Genomic DNA, 26,785 nt, shown 5'->3' with positions numbered 1-26,785 from the left:
AGGCAGAAACTGGGTTTAGGGGACCCCGTTCTAGAGATAGGTGCAGGTCCCAGAGATGGGACCCGCATCTATCTGACATTTAGGAGATACCCCCTTTAAGTAAGTCGGAACAACTTACTGCTGCAAGTAATTTTCAAAACTTACCAAAGAGACGACTGCGCTCCAGACTGAACGACGCAGTAGCAACATCATCAATACCGGCTAACATCACACGCCTCACCAAAGAGAAGCAGTTCCAGCCATCACATTTTAATTAAATGTTTGACCATATATAGCAGGCTCATATTTAAGTTAATAATTTTGTATGGCCCGCGAATGATGTTATAAATATCCAAATGGCCCTTGGCAGAAAAAAAGTTCCTCACCCCTGGTGTAAAGTATTGTATCTCCAAACTGGAAGCATTCTTTAAATGACAAGTCAGGGTCACCTCACAGTTTGGGCATTTGGGCATTGCCCAATGTGCAGAGCAGTGGAAGAATCAACTTTTGACAATTAAGTCTCAGAAGAACTCCAGGGATGACATGGTAGATTCCAGTTGTAGAGAAGATTTTTTTTTTTTTTTACATTAATTCTTAGAAATAAATAAAAAAGGCATATAAGACCTTAGATGGGTGATAAGAGGCCCATGACCCTTCTTGCCTTGGGTGCGTAGGCTACTCGGCCCAACAACGGACAAGTCATAGTCAAGAGTAAACTTATTTTTGGATTTTCCATATAAAGAATGAAAATATACACAGCAATAATAAAACTGATATGTAAAAAACAAACTAACAAAAAAAGAAAAACTCACCCCACAGAGTAATATAACTTTGAGATCTTTTGATGGGCTTTCGAGGTTTGCTAAGTGCTAATAACAAGGATGTTTTTGGAGATTCAGAGCTGGGAAAATCTCCAGATGTTTTCGTCTGTTTCTTCTTAAATTGAGATTCGAGAAAACTCTCTGATCTTATGGCAGTGTCTTTAAGACGAACAGTGGGATGCACAGTCCTCTTGGTTTCACTTATGCCCATCCCCATCTTGTGAGATCCTTCAGAATCCAGGATCCCTGATGAAGACATGTGAGGATCTATTTGATTGGCATTCTCTGACCGCTCCAAGAAATTGGTCTCAAGTGAAGCTTCAGTTAAAATGCCAACATCGATCATTCCTGGCTCATACAAGGCTGGGCTGGAGATGAGTGCTTGATGATATCCATTCATGGAACCTGGAGGAGGTCCAGAGGAATAGGACGAAATGGAAGAGCTGGTTTCTGATGCTTGAGATAGTTGCTGCAATTGGCCATTGGTTACTGGTAAGAACGAAAATAAATATATGGAAATTTTTTTTTTATATCAATATAAATAAATCTATCTATCTATTAGAGGTCCTTAATGGGGTATTCCCAATGTAGACATTTATGGCATATCCACAGGATATGCCATAAATGTCTAATAGATGCTGGTCCCAGCTTTCCAATAGTCCCCGTCTGAAATATGCAGAAGAAACAGAGGTCAGATGACCCCATTCTCCATATAAATGCAGGACCAGCATTTATAAGACATTTATGGTATATCCTGTCGATATGCCATAATAACTCTTTAAGTAAAACCTTTTAGTTGGGAGTAACCTTTAAGTTAACCCTGTGCAGCAGGAAGTTTCATTAAGTTGTCTCATATGTTAAAAGGCATTTAAAGGGGTTTCCCACATTGGACAGTCCCTTGAAAGAACGGTCCCACAACGATAAGCTGATTACAGAAGGTAACCCGGCAGCAAGTGTTCCATTTCTCTGCAGCGCCACCACATGAGAAATGAAATATTACACACTTCCCATTGAAATCACAGGGCTTCCGCCTAATACAGGGACAGGCTTGGTCCTCCAAGACCTTTATTGCAGCTCTCTGCTCTGGCTAGTCACTAAGGTTCCTGAACGGGTGACCCTAATCCATTAACTCAGAATTCCCTAATAAGGTTTTTGAAAATGAGTTTTCTAAACCAAACAGCCCCTTTAAGTAAATCGCCCAACCTTTGAACAAGAACTTTTTAAAAGTTAAATAAAATTCCTTTTTACTCCTGCTGCACAGATTCCTCTACAAATCCAACAGAATATCCATTTTTTATACTTTTTCATTCTACAAAAAAAATCTAAAATAGACATTATAGTGTTAAAAGTGGTTGAATATTCAGCAGTACTTTTCTAAAATGTCAGGAAACCCTGTATGTGAGCAGTATACATTCTCTAATGTTGTTTCTTACCCCAGGATTCCCTTCAAATATTACAAACCTGTTTTACAATTCAGTACTTACATCGATTAAACCAACAATACTCGGCAATCATCTCTTTGTATGCAGGGTACATCCCTGTCTCCTGTAAGATACAGGTGAACACAATGAATTGAAAAGATAATAAAATACACATAGACCTGCAAATATGAGATGAGCTGCAGAAAGTAAAACCTGATCGGGCTGTATAATGAATAATACATGGCTCTTCACAGATGAAACCGTATACACAGAACCTTAAGTAAGTGACCCTGCAGTGCCTTGAGATGCAGCCTGCGTGATGCTTGATTATACCCTTCCCTTTATTGCGGAGGTAATTAGTGGTAAGTCACTTACCCGGAAACAGCCGCGGGTTTTCACTAGAGACTCCCAGACATGTCACTCAAGTTTTTCATTTTTCTCTTGTTGATGTTGCTTAGAGACATATTATGCTCATAAGAACATGTATGACGTGGATTCATCCAGAACTGATCTTTCGAACACATCAAGCAATCATGTCATAAAATATTAGCTAGATAGGGGTAGGTGAAACAGCCAGCTAAAGCCCAGAATAAGAAGGTCACTCACCCTGGTAGTAGTGAAGGGGAGGACCACGAGCATGGTTCCTCTGTAGTGACATTTATAGGACGTATGGAAGCTAAGACTTAACTCATAAGCTACTGTACCGTAGCTTCTACCGATTTTAATGGAGAGGAAAGACAGATGTCCAACAAAACCAGAGGCTATGTCCTGTTCTCAATGTGGGGTCTCATCTGCAAGTTAACATCACTAAAGATGACTGAAACAATATATGTGTGTCGAACGCTTAGTATCAGGGTCAGGACAAGCTCTCGGTACAGGTTTAGAACCCCCCCTTAGTCTCCAAAGTTATGACGAGGACTTCCCGAATGGACAATCAGTAAATTAACTGCCCCCCGTTCTCTGCCCCTGTCTCCCTAATCTCTAGTGTTTTTATTTTGAATACATATTCCTCTATTCCTTCCCGATTCTTCTCCTCCAAACAGTTGTTAATGCAGAATGGACTTGTCACACTACTAGATATATAGTGTATGTGTATACAGACCAATGCACTAAATGGAGGCATTCATGGAATTCCACTCCGCCAATTACAGCATTATCAGTCACTCGGACATAGCGCCTAATTGGTTGTACAAAGACATTTAAAGGGTGACCATCATTTCATTTTTTTTTCAATAATGTATAGGACAGGCGATTTCAGGAAATATTGCGATATACTTTATTAACCAATTCAGCCTCCTTTCATTGTAAACTGTTCCTAAACTGCTGCCCCTCTCCTCAGCTACTGGGCGTTGCTAGGGAACATCCGTATTCAGCACCGTACACAAAGAATACGGCTACTCTGTGTGGGGAACACTTCATGCCGCCTGCTCCTCAAACCCGATGCACACAATGTCTCAGTATTTCTACAACAAAATGTTTCATCATGTTCCTAATAACCAGCCACACTGATCTTATCTCGCTTCCAGATACTCTAAAGGGCGGGGGATGCACACCTCCGACTGGATTTCCTCGATTGTCCCTTACTCATCAAAGTGTCTGGCAGGTAGAGCAGGGAGATAAGATCAGTGTGGCTGGGTATTAGAACGGACTGAAACATTCTGTTGTAGAACTACCCAATGGACTGAGACATTGTGTGCATCAGGTTTGAGGAGCAGGCGGCATGAAGTGTTCCCCACACAGAGTAGCTGTATTCAGTGTGTACGGTGCTGAATACAGATTTTTCCTAGCAACGGCCAGTAGCTGAGGAGAGGGGCAGCAGTTTAGGAACAGTTTTACAATAAAAGGAGGCTGAATTGGTTAGTAAAGTATATTGCAATATTTCCTGATCGCTATATACTGTATTATTTAAAAAAATGTATGAAATAGTTACCCTTTAAAGGCAGAGTTTTTTTTTAATCCATAAATTGTACCCCCTTCATTGGCTCCCGCACTCTTCTCTTATCCCTAGCCCTGGATGTACTTAGTATTTGTTTATGTGCATTACTAATACACAAACATATTAAGGCAAACAGGTCAACATTGGGAGAAAACAGGAAATATTTATGTGCAATATTATTTATATTTTGCAACATGGTAAATTGTAGAACGTGTTTCTTCATGTTGATCCTTGTTCAAATGAAGCTCGTGATCTAATCTCATTATTATATGCAAAGTGACGATGGCTATGACAAGTCAGGAGATCTACAGTTATATTTTCTAGAGAGAGAGCACGTAGCTTTGTAAACAAATGTAAAACTGGAAAGAACATACAAAGTCCTGCAAATGCAATATAAAGGAAAACCATGACGTTACAACTTGTTGGTATCATCCAATAAAACTGGTGGAATCCGTTACAAATTTTAAATAAAATATTAAGGATTAACCTTGATTGTGAGCATGATGTGAGTTAACCCCTTTAGCACTTCGACCGCTTTACTATGGCTTATGTCTTCAAAGTTAACTCCATTGGCTGCAAGAACTTGATCTCCAACTTTTATTCCTCTTTCTTCTGCTATTCCCCCTGGGTCGATTCTCAAAGAACAAGATACAATATATATTTAAAAAAAAAAAAAGAAAAAATAATCATTTCTAACTTATGGAATTTCAGACTACGGAATATTCCATTACTTTAGAACATATAACATTATAATGCTGAACAGAAAGGTGACAATATTATCCACTAAGCAGCCTCTCAGAAAAGCATTAAAGAAGACCTGTCAGGTCTCCTGACATATCTGTTTTAGTAAGTACTTGTATTCCTCAGTTAAAGTAACAATTCTGGAGCATCTTTTTATTTAGAACTCTGTGTTGTGACATTCCTCTGTTATTCCTCATATAAATAATGTGTGACTAAATTGACAACTGGATGTTACCATTACCCTTGTCAAAGGGGTGCGTCCCTACACAGTCTGACACTGTCCAATCAGTGCTGACAGCATCAGTGTGTGTAAGGACACACCCTATTGACGAGGGGGAACGGAAACACCCAGATGTCAATTTATTCATACATTATTTCCAGGAGGAATAACAGAGGTAAGGCAAAATACAGAGTTATTATAAAAGGTGCTCCAAAATAGTCTTTTTAAAAGGGGGGAAATACAAGTGTTTACTAAAATAGACATTTTAATTAGGCTGCTTTCACACAAGCGTATTTTTTAGCAGTATTCTGTTTTTTTCCCTGTCCGTAATACAGAGCTAATGTTAATCTAAGAAGCCATTTACATGGGCGTATAAAAACCGTGCATTTTATAAAAACACGCCATTAAAGTCTAGGGAGATGGATTAAAATACTGTTCAACTGTATGTGATCCGTATTGCATTTGTTTTTTATAGTGGCAGTCACGTGTAGTTCAATTTCCTGCATAGAAAACAGTCCATCAGCATTACTGATCAGTAATACTGATGAAATACTGAGGATTTACTGATGACAAACGGATGCAATTTCATCTGTAATACGTCCATGTTACGTTTTGTATTACCAAGACACTTATGTGAAAGGCTAAAAAATCAATGACTACAACACTCCCATACCTATATGTATTCGACACAACAAACCTATTAGGATATAGGGAAAAACTAAAATACGTAGGTACTAAACAATTTTTATTAGTCATTGACTAACATTTACTCTGACTCCAAATATAGAGCAAACACACAATGTGGACAAGGCCTTAAATATCCTAGACCTAAAAGTATCAATAAAGTTTAACTTGCAGTACTACAATCTAGTTGTAGATCATGCAATGCGTCCTATTACATGATAAATAAACATCCCTAGTTACATATGCCAGTCATGTGCAGGAGGTTGTACAGAGGCACACTGAATCCCTGCGGCACCATGCTACTTTAGTGCTTCTTATGGTGCCATATTACCGGGCTATTCTCCCGCTTGAAGCAGAGGTTCTAGGGTAGAATAGCTTTATGTGGTATAGAATTAGAATGTAATCCTAAGTACTGCTTTTTGGTCTAGTATATTTAAAGCCTTGTTCACATTGCGTATTTGTCCCACAGAGTCTGAGTCAATGCAACAATACACATCAGCCTAAATTTTACGCCCTTTTTTCAAATACACAACATTACTATTAGGGTATCTTCACACGAGGTCATTACATCCGTAATTGATGGATGTATTTCGGCCGCAAGTACCGGACCGAACACAGTGCAGGGAGACGGGCTCCTAGCATCGTAGTTATGTACGATGCTATGAGTCCCTGCCTTGCTGCCGGACAACTGTCTCGTACTGAAAACATGATTACAGTACAGGACAGTTGTCCGGCAGCGAGGCAGGGACTCCTAGCATCGTACATAACTATGATGCTAGGAGCCCGGCTCCCTGCACTGTGTTCAGTCCGGTACTTGCGGCCGAAATACATCCGTCAATTACGGACGTAATGACCTCGTGTGAACATACCCTTGGGCTTGTGGTTTGCCAAAAGCCAATGGAGCATGAAAAATACACTGGTCAAAAACTGGCATAGACTGCATGATAGATTTGGTTTTGCTTTGCATTTGTAGCTAAAATCGGTCAGAAAATACTCCTGAAAAAATACAGAGCTGTAAAAATAAATAAATAAATAAAATAAGACACAAGGTGGGCACTTAGTACCTGAATGACTTTAGTAAATAGGTCTTACAAACATTACGACTCAGTGAATTAAAAAAGGGTTTTGCTTATGGATGGTGCAAACAAATGCAAAAAAAAAACCAAACAAAAACAAAACAGATGTAACAAGCCAATCTACGAACTATTACGTGAAAGAATATTTTGTGCCATCTCGACTTACTTGGAAACAAAGATCCCAAGTCCAAATTCTTTCCCCCCTCTGATGTTAAACCCCCAGCAGCTGTCATCAGAGGACGTGTAGAGATGAACAATCCTTCTCATCCCATCTTCAGAGCTGCTGTCGGACGGTGTCGAACTTCCCCTCTCGACTATCAGTCTCTTATTTAGTACATCTACCCTGAGATAATAGGGACATTTATTAACAAATGTAAAGGCAATAATAAAACAAGCACCACATAGTAGATTATTTTATAAATACCATAGCCATGAAGTGCAAGGACTGTTTCCTACATTGAACATTAAAGGCTATGTACACCTTTAAATGAATTTTTTTTTTTTTTTTTATTAAATAAATGTGTTTTAAATCAATTTTCTAGTTGATTTTTCTAAAAAAAATTTTTTTTTTACTGTATGCGATACAGCTTCTATCTATCCTGCATACATAGAGGCTGTATCATTCTCTCCCAGCCGATTCCGTTGGTTCAGATGAACTGGCGGCTCGGCTGAGAGTGGGTCCTGCATTTCTCTGACACACAGGATCCACCTAATATCAATGATGGTTGTGGTATTTTTATTATATCTTTCCAAAGATGTTAATAGTTTTGGAAAGTTTTAAGACATCCTACGATTTCAGCCCTACTCCATACACTTTGATTCCAATACTAATACCAATCTACAATACTAATACAGTTTACAATTGATGTAATAATATTCATATTTTCATTTAAATCCACTTTTAGTGTGTCCTCCCTCAACCCCATGTCCTGTAGCATCTGAAAGGTGGCATCCTTTGCCTACTGATTCATGAACACAATCCTAGAACTACAGAATTGCTAGAACAACTGTGGCACATATAAAGGCAGGACACACACACAAGCCACCATTTCAATACAGGCGCAGTGCCATGTTTACGTACAGCAGTAAACAGCTGTGTTTTTTTATGTGGAGTTTGCATAAAGAAAGCCTGTAACATGCTCACTGGGTGATGTTCATGGGGGTTATGCTGTGCAATATATACATCGAATATGGCACAGTCCTGAATGCAATACGGTTCTATACTGCACACCATATTTCAGGCCAAAATGCACATTGTATGAGGCCTAAGGGATTAGAGGAGAACCAGAAGAGCCAATGCAGATTGAGCATACCGCATACTCTTTTCATTGAGTTTAATGGATAACAGTATGCAGTAAACTCCTGAGCTCACTCTAGTGGCGTCTACAGGCAGCCAGAATGTTATCTTTTAAATTTAAGACTATGCAGGGGATTTAGTTCAAGTTCAGAAATACAAAGCCCTGACGGTTAGAAAGATACATTAAAAAATGAATAAGCACAGAATGTTTTACTCATTTAGATAGAATACTAAAAAAATAGTATTGAAGAGCGGACGTTTACTTTAAAGATCGTTTTCCTTTATGCATTAAATTTCACCACAGCCACGTGTTTGTATATTTAGTCTTCAACTTGTCTACGGCCAGTAACATACTGAGGGTAATTCAAAAAGTTGTGGAGTTATCACAATCTTAAAATGGACATGGGTTCCATGGGTTACTTATTGCACTTCTGCACACCCGGCTTCATAGGGTTAAATAAGCCTGTTTACAGTCTAAAGACATCACAGACTGAGAATATCGTCTTTGAGTTGCATTTTTTTCTGGTCAGAGTTCATGCTCACACGAGCCCTTGTACTGTGTTGATACCAGATACTGTGATACTCTAATGAACTTGACACGCTCTCTTCGGTCCATAGAGGTGATACATTGTGATTTTTGGTTACCTAGAATGGCTGACAATGACTGGGAGGATGTGAGTGAAGAGTACGGCTCTGCTTACCATGTGGTCTTTTCTCTGGAGAACTTAATCCCTGGCACTTTTCCCATCCGTCTCACCATCATACGTAGACGGTTGTTCCCGGTCAGAACTTTGACAGCGCTTCCCATGGTTATACTTTCTAAACTGATACCATTCACCTCTGCAATCTTATCGCCAACACAGAGTCCAGATAGATCTGCAGGTATAGATTAAAAACATGTTATACCCTATTGTTATACCCTATGTACTGCTAGGACACACTCCTTGCTCTTTATGTTCATTAACCTACATAGGGAGAGATTTGTTTTTTTTGGAAATATAAAGTTCTGCACATGTTCGGTCTTCATAAAAACATAATTTAAAGAAACCAATACATGCTGCTTTCTGTAAAGTTATTTCTCAACTACCCTTCCCGGAGATTTATTCTCGAGGAGCAGGGTTGGACTGTGCCTTGGGAGAAAGTTGTGAATCAGCGGCGAAGGCGGGGCCGGGGGGAGCGGCAGCTCATGAATACGCCGGACTCCTTCCACCTAGTGCTGGTATCTCACTGCAACAAATAATCTGTAAATTCTACAAAACTACAACATTTTCACACGTAATTGACACACCGCTGACATCAGTGCATTGTATCCAGTTAACTGCAAGACGGGAAAGATGGCATCACTTCCCAGTATTAAACATTTAAAGGAGTCTGAGGGTGTGTTCACACGCTTAATAAAAAACGTCTGAAAATACGGAGCTGTTTTCAGGGGAAAATAGCTCCTGATTTTCAGCCGTTTTTTAATCACCAAGCGTTTTTGGCTGCATTTTTTACGGCCGATTTTGGAGCGTTTTTTTCATGGAATCAATGAAAAATGGCTCAAGAAGGGACATGCACTTTTTACAGGGCGTCTTTTTACACGCCGTTATTTGAAAAAGAGGCGTAAAATAACGCCCCGTCGGAACAGAAAGTCATATTTCCCATTGACCTCAATGGGCAGATATTTGTAGGCATTCTGCTTCCGACTTCTCAGCCATCTTTCGGGCCGTTTACGGCCCGAAAAGCAGCTGAAAATAGCCCGTGTGAACATACCCTAAAGCTTAATCATTGTACAATAAAAAGTCTCTAAACATTCTATACTATACTTTGGAGAACATTAATGCCTTTTTCACACAGTGCAGATTTTGCATGCATTTTTTAAGCCAAAACCAAGAACGGAACCAAAACAGAAGAAATGTATAAAGGAAAGCCTTAAGGTGTCTCCTCCCCTGGATGGATATCTGGTTTTGGCTTAAAGGGTAACTAAACGTTCAGCAAACTTCTGACACGTCATAGTGACATGTCAGAAGTTTGGATTGGTGGGGGTCCGAGCACTGAAACTCCCACCAATCGCTAAAACGAAGCGGCAGTAGCTCAGCTGTTTCATATCTGTTCGGCTTTTTCCAGAAAGCCGATGTATCGGAGTACAGGCTCAGACTTTTTATTGAAGTGTGAGGGGCTTACCAGGAGAGGGCGAGACGACCAGTAGATTTCAGTTTGTGGCCCACAAACAGCCCAAGATGCGACAAATTTATTAAGAGGCGTGCGCTTATTAATAAATTTGTCACATCTTACTCCAGCAGGTTTTTGTCTAAGACTGGCATTTGTGTTTAATTTCCTCACAATTTTCAAGATCTCTGCTTAATGTCAGTGAATTACAGGAAATAAAAATAATAAACTTTATTAATATATTTATGTTAAAATAATTCTATCTTTTTCAATGTAAGTCAAAAATAATTAGCAGTGCAGAAGACCCCTTGTCCTGCACTTAAAGAACTAAATTTGTCTTGTATATGTTTAATTGTAAGTTGCTACTATCATACAATATCAAATTGGGGACCCCAAGAGGAAGCCGGAATGCCGGCGAAACGCGCGTCGGGTGTCCAGACATACTAACTAATTCAATGTTGAAGGTCCTAGCTTAATCGAATGCTACCTACAAATATCAATCAATAGTCGGCAACGACTTAAAAGCAAAAGCGCTGCTCCTTATAGGAGAGTGGTGCGAGTATCATGAAAGACGCTGCAGGGTAAAATCCCTGACAGCACTAACTAAGCCAGCTGACGTATAGAGGCCAGCTAATTTAACATTGTGCTGCTATTCACTGCCTCTCCGTGAACACGGTGATAATAAACAGAGAGCAGATAACTAATAGAGCACATTAGCAAGTGCATTTCTAATTAATTTTATAGCACTCACTAAGTTCACCTACGTAAAGGCTACCTAGCTAGATCACTGCATTGCTGCTATTCCCTAATACGAGGATCGTAGGTGCATGTCACTTGCAAAAGTGGAACACAAAACCTTTCATTCATTCTAACATTATAAAGTGCCGTCATTTAGAGTCTTGCTATTCACAGCTTCTCACAAACGCAGGGTGGGAACTGACATTGAGCAATTAAGAATCAGAGCACTCCCTGTAGTGCTCATTCACACAGGTAACCGCATCACTGCTATTTCTGGTAGAAATGACCAGCGTGGCATAACAAACAAATGTGAACTGTTATATTAACATAACAATTGTAAAATAGACACTTTATAAAATCCAGCACGATACTCCAACAGTAAGGGTATGTGCACACACACTAATTACGTCCGTAATTGACGGACGTATTTCGGCCGCAAGTCCCGGACCGAACACAGTGCAGGGAGCCGGGCTCCTAGCATCATACTTATGTACGATGCTAGGAGTCCCTGCCTCTCCGTGGAACTACTGTCCCGTACTGAAAACATGATTACAGTACGGGACAGTTGTCCTGCAGCGAGCCAGGGACTCCTAGCATCGTATATAACTATGATGATAGGAGCCCGGCTCCCTGCACTCTGTTCGGTCCGGGACTTGCGGCCGAAATACGTCCGTCAATTACGGACGTAATTAGTGTGTGTGCACATACCCTAATTCAATCTTGAGAATATCAACTAGCAGCAAGTGCTGATTTTTTTTGTAAATACGAGCATTTAAATAACCTTACATTTCTATGAACTAGCTAGCCAACATTGACACAAACAGTGCATAGCATAGAACCAAGGAATTGATACAATGTCTATTTACTAACAGGAACATTGCAACTATCAGTGTACACAGAACAGCAGATACAATGTTCAGAGACTGACAGCCAGTGCTGAAACACGTAGTGCACATAACATACCAGTGTAGTCAGATCTTTACTCACTCTAGTAAGCAATAAAGTCCAATTTGATATTGTATGATAGTAGCAACTTACAATTAAACATATACAAGACAAATTTTGTTCTTTAAGTGCAGGACAAGGGGTCTTCTGCACTGCTAATTATTTTTGAACTACATTGAAAAAGATAGAATTATTTTAACATAAATATATTAATAAAGTTTATTATTTTTATTTCCTACTAGAACCACAGTTCTTTTCCTCTCTTCCTTTTTCCCAAATAATTTAATAAGCAATTATTGGTGGTATACACCTTTGTGGTTCCCTCTAACTCACTTTGTATATAATAAATAAGTGAGGGTATCAGCAAAATCCCTGTTTTTTACAATGTCAGTGAATTACAACATGTGGTCAAAACTTGGTCTGGACACTTTTTTAGCCTGTGAATTTAAAGGAACAGTGTCATCACAATTTTTTTTTTCATATGTTAAAGATGTTAGTGCTTTATTAAAAACGTTTATATTTATTTGTGTGTTTGTGTTTTACTTTTTCTTATTTTTACACTTTTTCTTCCCTATGGGGGCTGCCATTTTTTGTTCCATTTCTGTATGTGTCGATTAACGACACATACAGACATGGAATACGGCAGCCACAGTCCCATAGGGACTGCGAACGGCTCCCGTCCCATCCACTTCTGTGTACGCCGTCTGTGTGGGAACTGCGCATGCGCCGCTCCCACACAGTCCAATTTGAAATTGGCGCCGTCCGGCGCCATTTTCCTGTGGACCGGAAGTCGCGCCCGGACAGTAAGATTACTACTTCCGGTCGCGGCTTCCGGACTTGTGCACTTGGACCAGCGGCAGCAGACGGAGCGGACGGGCCGGAGGGAGCCGCGGCGGCAGGAGCAGGTAAGAGATTTCAATGTATGTTCGTGTACGTTTACTACTGTATGTAAACCTACTACACTGTGTGTTAGCTCAAAAAATGGCGACACACAGTGTAGGAGGATAGACCGTTCAAACCCCTCGTTTATCCCGGCACTAGCTAGGATAAAGGAGTGGGGGGGATGCTGAGAGCTCACTAGAGCGAGGGCTTTTTACCCAATTTTGCAATGCTGCAATTTTGGGAATAGCTCCATCTAGTGACCAGCAATGGGAAATATTATAAATTAGAATCTAATTTATAATATTTCCCGACTCGTGAAAAAAATAAAAAAAATTTGAACAATGTTTAATCACGTACACACTTAGGCCTCATTTACACGAGCGTGTGCGTTTTGCGCGCGCAAATAACGCTGCGTTTTGCGCGCGCAAAAGGCACTTGGCAGCTCCGTGTGTCATCCGTGTATGATGCGCGGCTGCGTGATTTCCGCGCAGCCGCCATCATAGAGATGAGGCTAGTCGACGCCCGTCACTGTCCAAGGTGCTGAAAGAGCTAACTGATCGGCAGTAACTCTTTCAGCACCCTCGACAGTGAATGCCGAACACAATATACACCAACCTGTGAATAAAAAAAGACTTTCATACTTACCAAGAACTTCCTGCTTCCCCCAGTCCGGGCTCCCGGCCGTTGCCTTGGTGACGCGTCCCTCTCTTGTCATCCGGCCCCACCTCCCAGGATGACGCCGCAGTCCATGAGACCGCTGCAGCCTGTGATTGGCTGCAGCCTGTGCTTGGCCTGTGATTGGCTGCAGCTGTCACTTGGACTTAACTGTCATCCCGGGAGGTCGGACCGGAGTTATCGGTAAGTCCGAACGTCTTTTTTTTTTTACAGGTTCATGGATATTCGGAGCGGAAGTCACTGTCCATGGTGCTGAACCAGTTTAACGCTTTCAGCACCGTGGACAGTGACTGTCTCCTGACGTCGCGTACCCGAACATTTTTTACCGGTTTCGGTCAAAACGAGTTTGGCCGAACCCGGTGAAGTTCGGTGCGCTCATCTCGAATTTGACACTCCGTTTGGATGTTTGTAAACAGAAAAGCACGTGGTGCTTTTCTGTTTACATTCAGGAGTTTGACAGCTCTTGCGCGAATCACGCAGTTCGCACGGAAGTGCTTCCGTGCGGCATGCGTGGTTTTCACGCACCCATTGACTTCAATGGGTGCGTGAGTGCGCGAAAAACGCACGATTATAGAACATGTCGTGAGTTTTTTTCTACGCACACGCGCTGAGCGCAATTCACGCATCGTCTAAACAGCCCCATAGACTATTATAGGTGCGTACGACACGCGTGAAAAGCACGCGCGTCGCACGCGCGTATAATACGCTCGTGTAAATGAGGCCTAAATGTTTAATTAAAAAAAAAAAAAACATGTTTTTCTGGCAACACATTCCCTTTAAGTCATGAAGGTTTTCCATTCACGGACACTAAGCAGAGATTTTAAAAATAGTGAGCATTTATAACACAGAGTATACAACTAAGGCCGGATTCACACCAGCGTGTTCGGTCCATGATATACGGTCAGTATGTCAGAAGTATTTCCTGGACTGAACACAGTGCAGGGAGCCGGGTTCTAGCATCATAGTTATCTACGACGTTAGGTTTCACTGCCTCTCCGTGAAACTACTGTCCCGTACTGAAAACATGATTACAGTACGGGACAGTTGTCCTGCAGCGAGGCAGGGACTCCGAGCATTGTACATAACTATGATGCTAGAACCCGGCTCCCTGCACTGTGTTCGGTCTGGGACTTGCGGCCGACATACAGACCGTATATCACGGACCGAACACGCTCATGTGTGGGAGGCCTAAGGCTAGATTAACACAGGCGTTGCGCATCTCGGACGTGAAAAATGCCTGTTTTTTACGTCCGAGGTGCATCTGTGCTCTGCGCTGCGGGACGCGATATCGGACGTTTTTACATGTTCGTGTGAATAAGGCCAAAGTTTCACATTTGGTCCCAATGATGCCAGACTAAATAAGTAAGTGCGTTTATATTTTGCATGATTCTGGTTAATCTTCTTTGCAGTGTAAAATATTTTTTCCGTCTAGTGTAGCGTTAAAGATTCATTCTTTGTGCTGCCGCCTGATGTGAACCGGTCTGTTATAGAAGTTACAGACAGCAGTTTCGCTCCTCTTTGTTTACTTTAATTGTTTTTATGATTTTTATTTTCCTAATGATTATGTATTGATGTGCATTTAAATCTATTTATCTGTACGGTTCGGCTACAGCTACATGGAATATACTGGTATATAAGTAGTGTTCACATCTGCAGAAAAATATCACAGACACCAAATGTTACATTGTAATTAAAAGGGATAACAACCCCTTTCCATATACCCTACATCATAAAGAGGGGTCTTCTGCTTGGTAAAAACGACTCCTGATCCGGTGGGCCGGTCCTGTTTATGCATTCATTTGAATGGCTGGGACGAGCCACTGCAGGAAAAATGTATGGCCAGACACGGGTCCCTCCAGTCATAACAGCTGAACGCCGGAGATCAGAGACCGTGGCTATGATTTTAAAAAGGGGTTGCCTTCCTTGAATATTAAAAAATGAATTGGGACTATTTTTCCCAAGCATATTGCAATACGAAGAGGGGATCTGACTTGCTGGTCTGGGCCACACTGACCCATAACCCATCTCTGCCATTTTCTGGGGTTGGCACAAGGAAAAAACATAGCAGGAAACCCCAAAAGGAAATCTAGACGCACCCTGGAGTGCTGCAGAAATATTGTCGTGTGAAGTAACGCCTGCAGTCATTTGCCTGTTATCCCATCTCCTATTAGAAGGCACACTTTGCTGAAATCTGACCCGACCGTCAAATCAGGACACAGCTTAGGACCCTTTTACAGGGGGCGATTTTTTTGCCTGGTAAATGAGAGCCGGTGTACAATACAGCATGCGATCGGCGCGCGTTGGCTCCATTCAAATGAATGAATGACCAGAATGTATGCCGATGAACGATCGTTGAAATTATTGCTCATCCCCATACATTTGCATCTTGTAGGCAGCAAATGTGCTCATATCAAGCAACCATTTTTCTGGATAAATAATTGATCCGATTAGCTGACAATCCAGCGTTTCCTCATTTGTTGGCTGATCGCTGCTCTGTTTACACAGGACAAGGATCGGGAACGAGCGGTCGCCAGATCATTGGCCTTTGTAAAAGGGTCTTTAGACTTTGTCCACATCACATTTGGCCACCCAAAAAAAAGTTTACGAACATGTAATGTGCTGTTCAAATAGGTGATAAATATCTGCCAAAGGAAGGTCATTTCACATATATCTGATAGGTTTACATCTGGGTATCATTTCTTTGTTTTAGGCTCTAAATAGTCTTCAAACAAATAGACATTGTCCAGAGTTAAGCCCTGTTCACATCACGTTTTCTGGTTTACGTTTAGCGTGTTTACGACTGGAAAGTTCCCAACATACACACTAAACGTGTCCATAGGATGGAGGTTCATTGTCAGGCGCAGGCTCAAAGAACGTTCTTTTTGCATCTGTCTGGTCGGTATACGTCAGTATATTACAAAAAGAAAAAGTATACATTAAATGATATGTTTAACATATTTGATAGCCTATGGGTAACCGATACCAAGTTATGGCATCAATCACAGGCATCCGCTATAGCTATTATAGCCTAAGGGTGACGTATGCGTTAAACGAATGCCTAACAGTGGCCTCCATCACCCATAGACTATACATCATGAACTCTCATGACCACTTTGCATGACGTATCCGTTAGACAGATTTTATTATAGATAACCAAGAGGTTGAATTAGGCTTGATTCACACGGCCGTTTTTCACGTCCAAGGTGCATCCGTGCTCTGCGCTGCGGGACGTGATATCACACATCCCCCATAGATTAGAGTCTATGGAGGGATGCATGAAGTGTCAAAAAATAGGACATGTCCTACTTTCTCACGGACCCTTCATGCGGTCCGTTGAAATTATATGGGTCCATGTGACGGCCACAATGAATTAAATAGGTCCGTGTGATGGCCGTTGTTTCAACGGCTGTCACACGGACGTTTAACAGATTCGTGTGAATAAGGCCTAAGGAAGAGAAGAGCGTCTAACTAGATGTGCCAAATTTATCATGCACCACTTTGAAAAATTTGGCGCATCTTGTGACCGCCTGGTCTAAGTTTACACCGTCTAAGAGAGTATTAGTAAATCTGTGCCAATGCATAAAAATGCATATTGCTCTTACAAATGACAAAATCTGGCAAAAGCTCAAGTTGCATTGACAGGTATCAGACACTAGAAATATCTACACACAGCATATACAGCATATACAGCATATATAGCATATTCATTGTGGTAGCATTTCAACGCCAATGACAATATCAAGCAATAACAAAAAACACCCATCTTCAAGACTCTTGATTTGCTGCAGATTTTGCATGCTTTATTTTTAGCCAAAACCAGAATGGATCCAGGAGAGGAGACCTATAACGTCTTCCTTTATATATTTCTTATGTTTAGGTTAAAAAAAAAACTCACGCAAAATCTGCAACAAATTTACACTGCAATAATATTACTATTAGGTTGGGTTCACACGAGCACATTAACGTCCGTAATGGACGGACGTATTTCGGCCGGAAGTGCCGGACCGAACTCACTGCAGGGAGCCGGGCTCCTAGCATCATACTTATGTACGACGCTAGGAGTTCCTGCCTCTCCGTAGAACTACTGTCCTGTACTGAAAACATGATTACAGTACGGGACAGTTGTCCTGCAGCGAGGCAGGGACTCCTAGCGTCGTACATAACTATGATGCTAGGAGCCCGGCTCCCTGCAGTGAGTTCGGTCCGGGACTTGCGGCCGAAATACGTGCGTCCATTACGGACGTTAATGTGCTCGTGTGAACCCAGCCTTAGGCTGAGTTCACACAGGGTGGATACGCTGCGTAAAAGCATGTAGCGTATCCGCTCTGTGCGCCGCAGGGAATTCCAGTAGAAAAACCGCACCAAACTGTGGTGCAGTTTTTCTCCTGGAAAGTCCTCTGCTGAAAACGGCAAAACATAGCCAGGCTGCTAGCAGGCCGGCCCCCTGGGATGATGTTTTATCCCGGATATGCCACGGAGCTGCGAATATGCCGCAAAAGTCGCTGGCTTTTCTATTGCGGGTTTTGCATCCCCATTTAATTCAATAGGGAAAACCCGCAACAGAAAAATCAACAAAAACGCAGAATAAATGGATCTGTTTTGGAATTAAATTATTAACGTATACGTTGCGTTTTTTTCCGCAGCGTGGGCATGAGATTTTCTGAATCGCATCCACTTTGCTGCTACTATAAATGCTGCAGATTTTCCGCATACAATTCCGTTGCGGAAATTCTGCAGCGTTTACGCTACGTTGGAACCCGGCCTTAGGGTGCGGTCACACGTAGCAGATTTTGTTGCACCCACAGACACACAAGTTATATACGTAGTATATACATGAATCTTACCAGCACTGCTTCCTTCTTCCACTTTACTGACAAAGATCCCCAGCCCATGTTCTGAGCCGCCCCGAACGCTGAAGCCCAATCTTCCATCAGGAGTTTTATCTACTGTGATGGCGAGGATTGAATCACTTTCATCACTGTTGGCTGCAAAGAGATCGAGCTATTAGATGCTTTTTGTGAGATTTTTGCATAAGGCTACACAGCAGGCAAGAAATTTTGGGCAAAACGTAAAAATAAAAAGTGAGTTAGCTATCTGCCGACAACTATTCTTCTCGACATCACCATAACCATGCACGCTCGAGTGTACATGTTTTTTTTTAAGGGTAAAATCACACACAGAGTTTTTGATGCAGTTTTTTGGTGCAATATTTTTTAACCAAAGCCAGAAGTGGATCTAAAGGAAAGAAAAGGTGTATAGAAAAGACTGATGCATCTCCGTTCTTTGGTGTCCACTCTTGTGTGTGTCTCAAAAAACGGAGCCAAATACTGCATCACAACTCTGTGTGTGGTCATGGCCTAAGGGTATGTTCACACGCAGAGTCAAAAACGTCTCAAAATACGGAGTTGTTTTCAAGAGAAAACAGCTCCTGATTTTGAGAATTTTTTTGTGCCACTTGCGATTTTCGCTGTGTTTTTTACGGCGTAAAAAAACGCCTTGAAAAACATTCCGTCGATTTTTCGGGCGTTTACGGCCCGAAAAACGGCCGAAAATAGGCCGTGTGAACATACCCCAAGGGCTTATTCAGACAAACGGGATATACGTCCATGCAACGCACGTGATTTTCACGCGCCTCGCACGGACCTATATTAGTCTATGGGGTAGTGCAGACTGTCAGTGATTTTTACGCAGCGTTAGTCCGCTGCGAATAACTCACGACATGTCCGTTCTTTGTGCGTAGTCAATGGGTGCGTGAAAGTCACGCGCACCACACGGAAGCATTTCCGTGGGACGAGTGTGATTCGCGCAACAGCAGTAAAACTATGCTTTTCTGTTTACAAATATCCAAACGGAGTGTCATAATGATGGCGGCTGCGCGAAAATCACGCTGCCGCACATCATACGGGGCTGACACACGGAGCTGTTAAGTAACTTTTGCACGTGCAAAACTACGCTCGTGTGAATCCGGCCTAACTGTGAAGAAGGGGAATGAGCCACTGCCATACACCTGGCTGAAACCACAGATTTTTATCTAAGGCTGGGTTCACACTACCTATTTTCAGACGTAATGGAGGCGTTTTACGCCTCAAATTACGTCTGAAAAAACGGCTCCAATACGTCGGCAAACATTTGCCCATTACTTTCAATGGGCTTTACGATGTACTGTGCCGACGACCTGTCATTTTACGCGTCGCTGTCAAACGACGGCACGTAAAAATACAGCTTCGTCAAAAGAAGTGCAGGACAGTTCTTGGGACGTAATTGGAGCCGTTTTTCATTGACTCTATTGAAAACAGCTTCAAAAACGCCTCAAAAAACGTCTGAAAAGAAGCCTCAAAAGAAGCTCCAAATTTCATTTTCAGCTTTAGGCTGGGTTCACACGACCTATTTTCAGACGTAAACGAGGCGTATTATGCCTCGTTTTACGTCTGAAAATACGGCTACAATACGTCGGCAAACATCTGCCCATTCATTTGAATGGGTTTGACGACGTACTGTGCCGACGCCCTTTCATTTGCGCGTCGTCGTTTGACATATGTCAAACGACGACGCGTAAATTGACTGCATCGGCAAAGAAGTGCAGGACACTTATATACATTATATGCAGGGCACTTCTTTGCAATGTAATTTGAGCCGTTCTTCATTGAAGTCAATGAAGAGCAGCTCAAGATTACGGGCGTCAAAGACGCCTCGCATAATGCGAGGAGGAGCTTTTACGTCTGAAACGAGGCAGCTGTTTTCTCCTGAAAACAGTCTGTCTTTTCAGACGTAAAAGCCACTTCTCATGTGCACATACCCTTAGGGTATGTGCACATCTAGTGACTAAAAACTTCTGAAAATACGGAGCTGTTTTCAAGGGAAAACAGCCCCCGATTTTCAGACGTCTTTTGAGCAACTCGCGTTTTTTGCTGCGTTTTTTACGTCCGTTTTTGGAGCTGTTTTCATTGGAGTCTATGAGAAAACGGCTCCAAAAACGTTCAAAGAAGTGTCCTGCACTTCTTTTGACGAGGCAGTCATTTTACGCGTCGTCGTTTGACAGCTGTCAAACGACGACGTGTAAATTACGTATTGGAGCCATATTTTCAGGCGTAAATCGAGGCATAATACGCCTCGTTTACGCCTGTAAAATGGTCGTGTAAACCCAGCCTTAAAAACGCCTGAAAATCAGAGGCTGTTTTCTCTGAAATCAGCTCCGTATTGTCAGACGTAATTGCAGTTATCGTGTGCAGATACCCTAATATGTATGACCAGCTTAACCACCATAGGTTGCAAGTGTGCAATAGCTGGACAGATGGTAGACAATTACATCCAATCAACAACCATATTGAAGTGGTATCTAGTGCCGCCTATATCGAAAATAAAAGGAAAAACTAGAGCTGTAAGAATATCCAGGACACCAAAAACACTAAGGCCCCATGCACATGACCGTAGTGGTGTGCACGGCCATGATTTCCGGCTCGGACGGCCGCGGAGTGTCACCCGCAAAACGCGGGCCATGCACATGGCCGCGTGCACTATTTTCTATGAGCCTGGACCACAAAACGCGGTTGTAATACGACATGTCCGATCTTTTTGCTGTCCAGGCTCCTGGGCAATGCACGGACCGTGGAAACCACAGTCATGTGCATGGGCCCATTGAAATGAATCACCCTCAGATTTTTTTAAACACGCGCGCGTAAAAAAACCACCTTCGTATGCACTACAATGTGCTTTTCTATTGATGTCAATGAAAAGCTTAAAGCATGAGTTTTTGACGCTTTTTTTGGGCACGTAAAATGCGTCAAAAACGCGTCGAACACACACTGTGTGAACAAGTTCTTCCCCTGCAGCAGACGAAATAGAGTTTTACGTGGCGCTCATTCAAATGAATGGGTGAACATTCATGGCTGGGCCAAATCCGCTAAATATATTGTCTTTGTATTCCTCTCCGTGATAAAAAGTCACTACGTTTATGCAAAATTTATTGTCCTACAAAATATTAATATTATAACTAAACACACAGGACTAGGACTTCAGAGAATTGTATCCAGGACTTACCTTCTAAGGGAGAATTTATCAATATCACCCTTCCCATCGGAGAGGTGGTTCGCAGCCCTTTAGGGTGACCATTTCCCGGTCTGTTCAGCTTTCGAAATAAGCGCCGAGCTCTAATTGAGGAGTCTCTCCTGGAACTGCTGGGAAAGTCATCATTGGTCATCTCACTTTCATCCACTTCAATAGCATGTGCCATGGCGGCGGGACGTGAGGGCCAGTCATAGGGATCCTAGTGTCTGATAGATGCTGAGAGTGAAGAAATTTCTGTGTGCTTGTAAATAAGAAATGCCCTCATGTCATCTCCCACCAGAATAGATATATGCTGAACATATTGAGAAGAAGCATGTCTTCAGGCCATCAATGGAAATTCTGTGTTTGCCATTGTAATGTACCATTCAACAAATGACCATGACCTAAACTGGAGGAACGGAAAAACATTTTTGTTAGACATTTCTTAAAGTGGATCAATATGATGCTCTAGGTAAGGGGCGATATATTAAAGGGACAGGTCAGTTCTCTATGAAGCCAAAACGGCATTAAAAAAATTGCCTTTTGACTAATAGAAGGGCTCGGTGTATTCATGGGTATCGCCTCCATTCAGCCCCCATTCCTCCTTTTGGTTGTGATTGACGGGCCGCTGTGTATGCAGATCGTTATGAGTCCGGTGTATTCATGAGAGGCGCGTTCCCTCCACCTCTCACCACATCCTCCACCCCTCTAGGCGGTGACTGACAGCTGGCTGCTGTGTAGCTGCTTACAAAGCAGCGCGTCAGTCATGAATGAGAGAGGCGGTGAAGGCGAGGCCAGGTGGAGGAAGCGCTCCCCTCATGAATACACCGGACTCATAACTTTGAGTCCGCTGTTTTCTTTCAACCCTCCTATTTGCCGAAAGGCACAATATTTTTTTGGGCAGTTTTGGCCAATAGGAGACTGGACCTGTGAGTAGCACTGTAAGAAGTTTATGGGGGCACTTTTAGGCTGGGGCACTTCACAGGCATTGTTTCTGAAGGCTCTCTGACTGGGACACTCTCTGGCAAGCACTTTTGTAGAGGGGCCATTTCTGGTGGGTATTGAGCAAGGATGCCCTCTCAAACTGGTACTTATAAGGGGGGGGGGCATGTTTGACTTGCAACTTTCATATATTTGATACATATATTTTTTTATCCAATCTCTGCAGGTAAGAATTGGATGCAAGGTGGCATGAAGTGTAGCTCAGAAAGGATAGCCAGGTCATGCTGGTGTACATGCGGCACTCCTGGATGATCTACCTGGCTACGTGAATAATTAAAAGGAGATTCTGGCTTCCTGTGCACTACGAGTAAGGAGAGCTGAGGAGCAGATGACTACTAGGTTGCAAAATTTAGATTATGACTAAATTTTATTATTATTTAATCTGAAACTTCTGTATTATAGATGAACAAATAATTGTAATAAAAAAAGATACAAATATAAAAACCCCAAAATATTTTACTACAAGTCTTCTCCATCCATAAAATATTTACAATGTATAATAATGATACAAATAATGATGATAATAATAATATAAATATATCAGCATGTTGCGTGTTTTGCTGTGTATATTACATTCATGTCTCAATACAACTGAATTTGTTGTAGTAGCAGCTTTGTGTGCTGCAAACCCCCATCTCTGCAGGATGACAGGGCTGGATCATATGACAGGTTGCTGTTACACTTCATAGCACTGTATAACAAATACAAAGGATGGAAGCTATTTAACCTATTCCTCTCCATTTAGCCCATATGTGAATATACTCCTCCACTGACCTTCCCATAGGATGATGTTTCCTCAAACTCCTGAGAGAGACGCAACAGAATTACCACGAGAAGATCCCAGCATATTAGGGTTAGACACCCAATGCAAACTAAGTATTGCGCAATATAGAAGTCCATGAAATGTTTTCTTATGTTACGAATAGACAAATTCAACTCTATAGAACTTATCCAATACTGTTAGGAACTCTGGCAACCAGTTATATGATTTACCCCCCGTCGAAATGCAACAAAGGCTTCTCATAATGAATCAAGTATATATTCATGCTTAGAAGGCTATTATATTAAAAGAAAAAAATATTTTCTATATTAGAAACTGAATATGGAAGAAGGGCGTAGGGCTGAGTTGAAGTATCTGAACTGCTTGTTCGGGAGTGGTGCTGGGCAGGGAAAAATTCAGCAATCGGGGAGTGTCCCAGTAGTTGGACCCCCATAGATCAGCAAGTGACGATATGTCATAACTTGCTTAGATGGGAAAACAAAAAATAAAAATAAACTCCGTTAGTTATGACAGTCAAAAAATGATGCAGTCCTAAAATGTTCAATAAGCTCTGCTACATCTGTAATAAGAAATGACAATTCATACATTACCCAAGCAAGGTTTATAACTGTTGTGTGTGTCTGTCTTAAAATGTTTTAGTATGTTTTGTTACTTGATCTTACACCTGTGTTTCCACATGATAAAAAGAGAAGCTAAAGTTGGGTAATGGGAGGCAGAATTGCTAATTCAGGACGTATTCACACACATTGCCTTGGGCTACAAGTCTCCATGCCTAAATAGTGTGTGGCATCTGTAGATGAATTTAGGTAAGAACTGGGATGACCCAGAACTTGCTTTGCTTTGGTGAATAGACACAGTGTAGCATCTAAGATCAGACAACACTTCAGGGCTTGTTTACAATGCTGGGTATTATTTTGCATAGTATCAATACAATAAACAGTTTCGACTCTGAAAAAGGGAAACACGCTCAGAGTAGTAGTCTTTGGAGTATTATTACTACTACATGTAGGGTGCAAACAGTTTCATTACATACAAATGCATATACCGAGAGGTTCAGGAATAATATACAGTTTTTAGATCTGATGCCAGGCTCACCAAACTAGACAAACTTGTAGCAAAGGACTTGCAACTTTTAAAGCTCAAGAACCTACAGTATTTTTGGTGCAAATACTCCGTGAGAAGGACAAAGTTTCACATGCAGAACATTCACTTACTTTTTACATTTGTTCTTGCAGATGGATAATCTGATGCTGTGCTGCTTCCCCTGAATGCTGTTACATCACAAGCCTGCAGTGTACATGTGCAACATGACAGGTTCACTGCAACGCCCTCTAGTGGCTGTTCTCAAGCAATAGGAGGAGCAATACTGTATGTGCCAGACTTTCTACAAGCAAGGAGACATGTATAGAGATGAAGAAGGTGATTCCCTGGGGGTTTAAAGTCTAGATTTGGATATTTTATCATTCAAGCGTTCATTATAAATCGCTGTCCATCCTTGTGTGCATGTATTTTAAATACACAAATATATCATACATGGAAATAAACATGCTCTAAACGTTGTGGAGTTTTAATAAAAAGCGTAGCAATCAAGTGCAAAAGTTTAAAAGGGTTGTGCAGGATTAGAAAAACATTGTTGCTTTTTTTTCCAAAAACAGCGCCAAATCTGCCAATGGGTTGTGTCTGGTATTGCAGCTCTGCTTTATTGAAGTCACTTTGCTTTCATACTTTGCAGTAATAGCATTAGTCTATATATTTAAAGGGGTTTTTTTTCTAACTGAAAAATTTATGGCATATCCACTCGATATGCCATCAGCTCTGGGGCCTGCACCTATCTGAAGAATGGGGATAACTCGACCCCCGCGCAGAGCGGTGAGGCAGCCACATCTAGAGGGAGAATGAATAGATAGATGGCCGCGCATGTGCGTGGCTCTCTCCATTCATTCCAATGAGTGTTACGAAAACAGCCAAGCCTGCTCATGCGCGACCACCTCACCAGCCTGGACAGTGGTCAGGGGACCCCTGTTCTACAAATGTGTGCAAGTTCCATAGCTGAGACCCGCATTTATCAGACATTTATGGCATATCCTGTGGATATTCCATAAATATTTCGGTAGGTTCTATTCCTCTAAGTACTACATGATTGACCTAAAATGATGTCCCCTTTTCTACATAATGTCCAGTTCAGATGTGTTGGATTTGTTGCACATTTTTGGTGCAGATTCCACACCGAAAATTACAATACAATACATGTGAATGGGGTTTTCAAAATCCAATGCGGATTCCAGGGCCTGCTGTATATTTTTAAATCCGCTGTATGTCTTTTATGTTCTGGAGTTGCAATAGAAAGGGTGAATTCTGACGCAAATCTGTCTGTTGAAAAATCTGAAGGCTATGCACATTTTTTTTGCGGATTTGCTGGTTTGCAGCAAAATCTGTGGTGGAATATTTCTGAACATCATTCTCCTACTGTCCAAATGTAGAACCTTTACCAGTACCTAATCTAATCTTTTTCTGTTACTTGAAGGCGTTGTGTCATCTCGACGATTCCTTCTATACAAAAGGACCTGTTGATAACGCTGGGGGAAGATGCGGGTGAACTCTGCAGGAGAAATTTGGTATTACATGGCTCGGATTTAAAGGGTAACTAAACTTTCTAAAAACTTCTGACATGTCATAGTGACATGTCAGAGGTTTTGATTGGTGGTGGTCTGAGCACTGAGACCTCCACCGATAGCTGAAATGAAGCTATGGAAGCGCTGTGTTGAGCGCTGAGCCACTTTGTTTATGATCGGCTATTCTCGGAAAGCCGAGCAGTTCTTGTACGGGCCCATAGACTTTCTATTGAGCCTGTGCACAAATTGCTCGGCTTTCAGAGAAAAGCCAATCAGAAACTCAGCGGCTCAGCGCTCACATGAGTGCTAAAACGAAGCAGAAGAAGCGATCAGTGGGGATCTCAGTGTTCGGACCCCCACCAATCAAAACCTTTGACCTCACTAGGACATGTCAGAAGTTTTTTGAAAGTTTAGTTCCCCTTTAAATGAATAGGAAGCTATTTTATGCATGGTCCTACAGAGTGGGAAGTGCACTAATAGAGGAAGGTCCCAAGCAGTTGACCTCCCTGTATGATGCCCACATGCCTTAATAGGATATATGGACAGGGGTTGTACTAATGGGAAAACCCGTTTAGCTGATCAATAAGTAATAGTAAATAGCAATTTGATAAATGTATACTTGTATTGCTGCAAGCCAGATATAACCTTCAGCTATTTCAGACTAAATTTGTCATTTTACATTGTAACATTACGATAAACTGTACCATTTACAAAGTTAGCTCTAGTGTTGCAACCTACTCAGCTCTGCTACATCAGTAATTACCACAAACAAATAAGCCATTTT

At 41.7% G+C, this 26,785-nt stretch overlaps 1 protein-coding gene across 2 annotated transcripts in view; it reads right to left on the bottom strand.

Annotated features, from left to right (window-relative positions):
• PDZD7 (PDZ domain containing 7) overlaps nucleotides 1–24,683 on the bottom strand; it is a 56,489-nt gene extending 31,806 nt beyond the window's left edge. For both annotated transcript variants that reach the window (XM_075842412.1, XM_075842413.1), the window contains exons 1-8: nucleotides 24,604–24,683; nucleotides 21,601–22,015; nucleotides 18,408–18,548; nucleotides 8,877–9,051; nucleotides 7,045–7,221; nucleotides 4,645–4,792; nucleotides 2,285–2,345; nucleotides 792–1,289 (exon numbers count right to left, since the gene is read on the bottom strand). In XM_075842412.1, coding sequence (XP_075698527.1) covers nucleotides 792–1,289; nucleotides 2,285–2,345; nucleotides 4,645–4,792; nucleotides 7,045–7,221; nucleotides 8,877–9,051; nucleotides 18,408–18,548; nucleotides 21,601–21,793 — 1,393 coding nt within the window. In that variant the 5' untranslated portion in view covers nucleotides 21,794–22,015; nucleotides 24,604–24,683. The remainder of the gene's footprint in view (nucleotides 1–791; nucleotides 1,290–2,284; nucleotides 2,346–4,644; nucleotides 4,793–7,044; nucleotides 7,222–8,876; nucleotides 9,052–18,407; nucleotides 18,549–21,600; nucleotides 22,016–24,603) is intronic.
• Between the last annotated feature and the right edge of the window lie 2,102 nt (nucleotides 24,684–26,785).

The sequence above is a fragment of the Rhinoderma darwinii genome, chromosome 11 (assembly GCF_050947455.1).
Source record: "Rhinoderma darwinii isolate aRhiDar2 chromosome 11, aRhiDar2.hap1, whole genome shotgun sequence".
Lineage (NCBI taxonomy): Eukaryota > Metazoa > Chordata > Amphibia > Anura > Rhinodermatidae > Rhinoderma > Rhinoderma darwinii.
The sequence above is the reverse complement of the archived record's forward strand: the minus strand, read 5'-3'. Positions and strand labels throughout refer to the sequence as shown.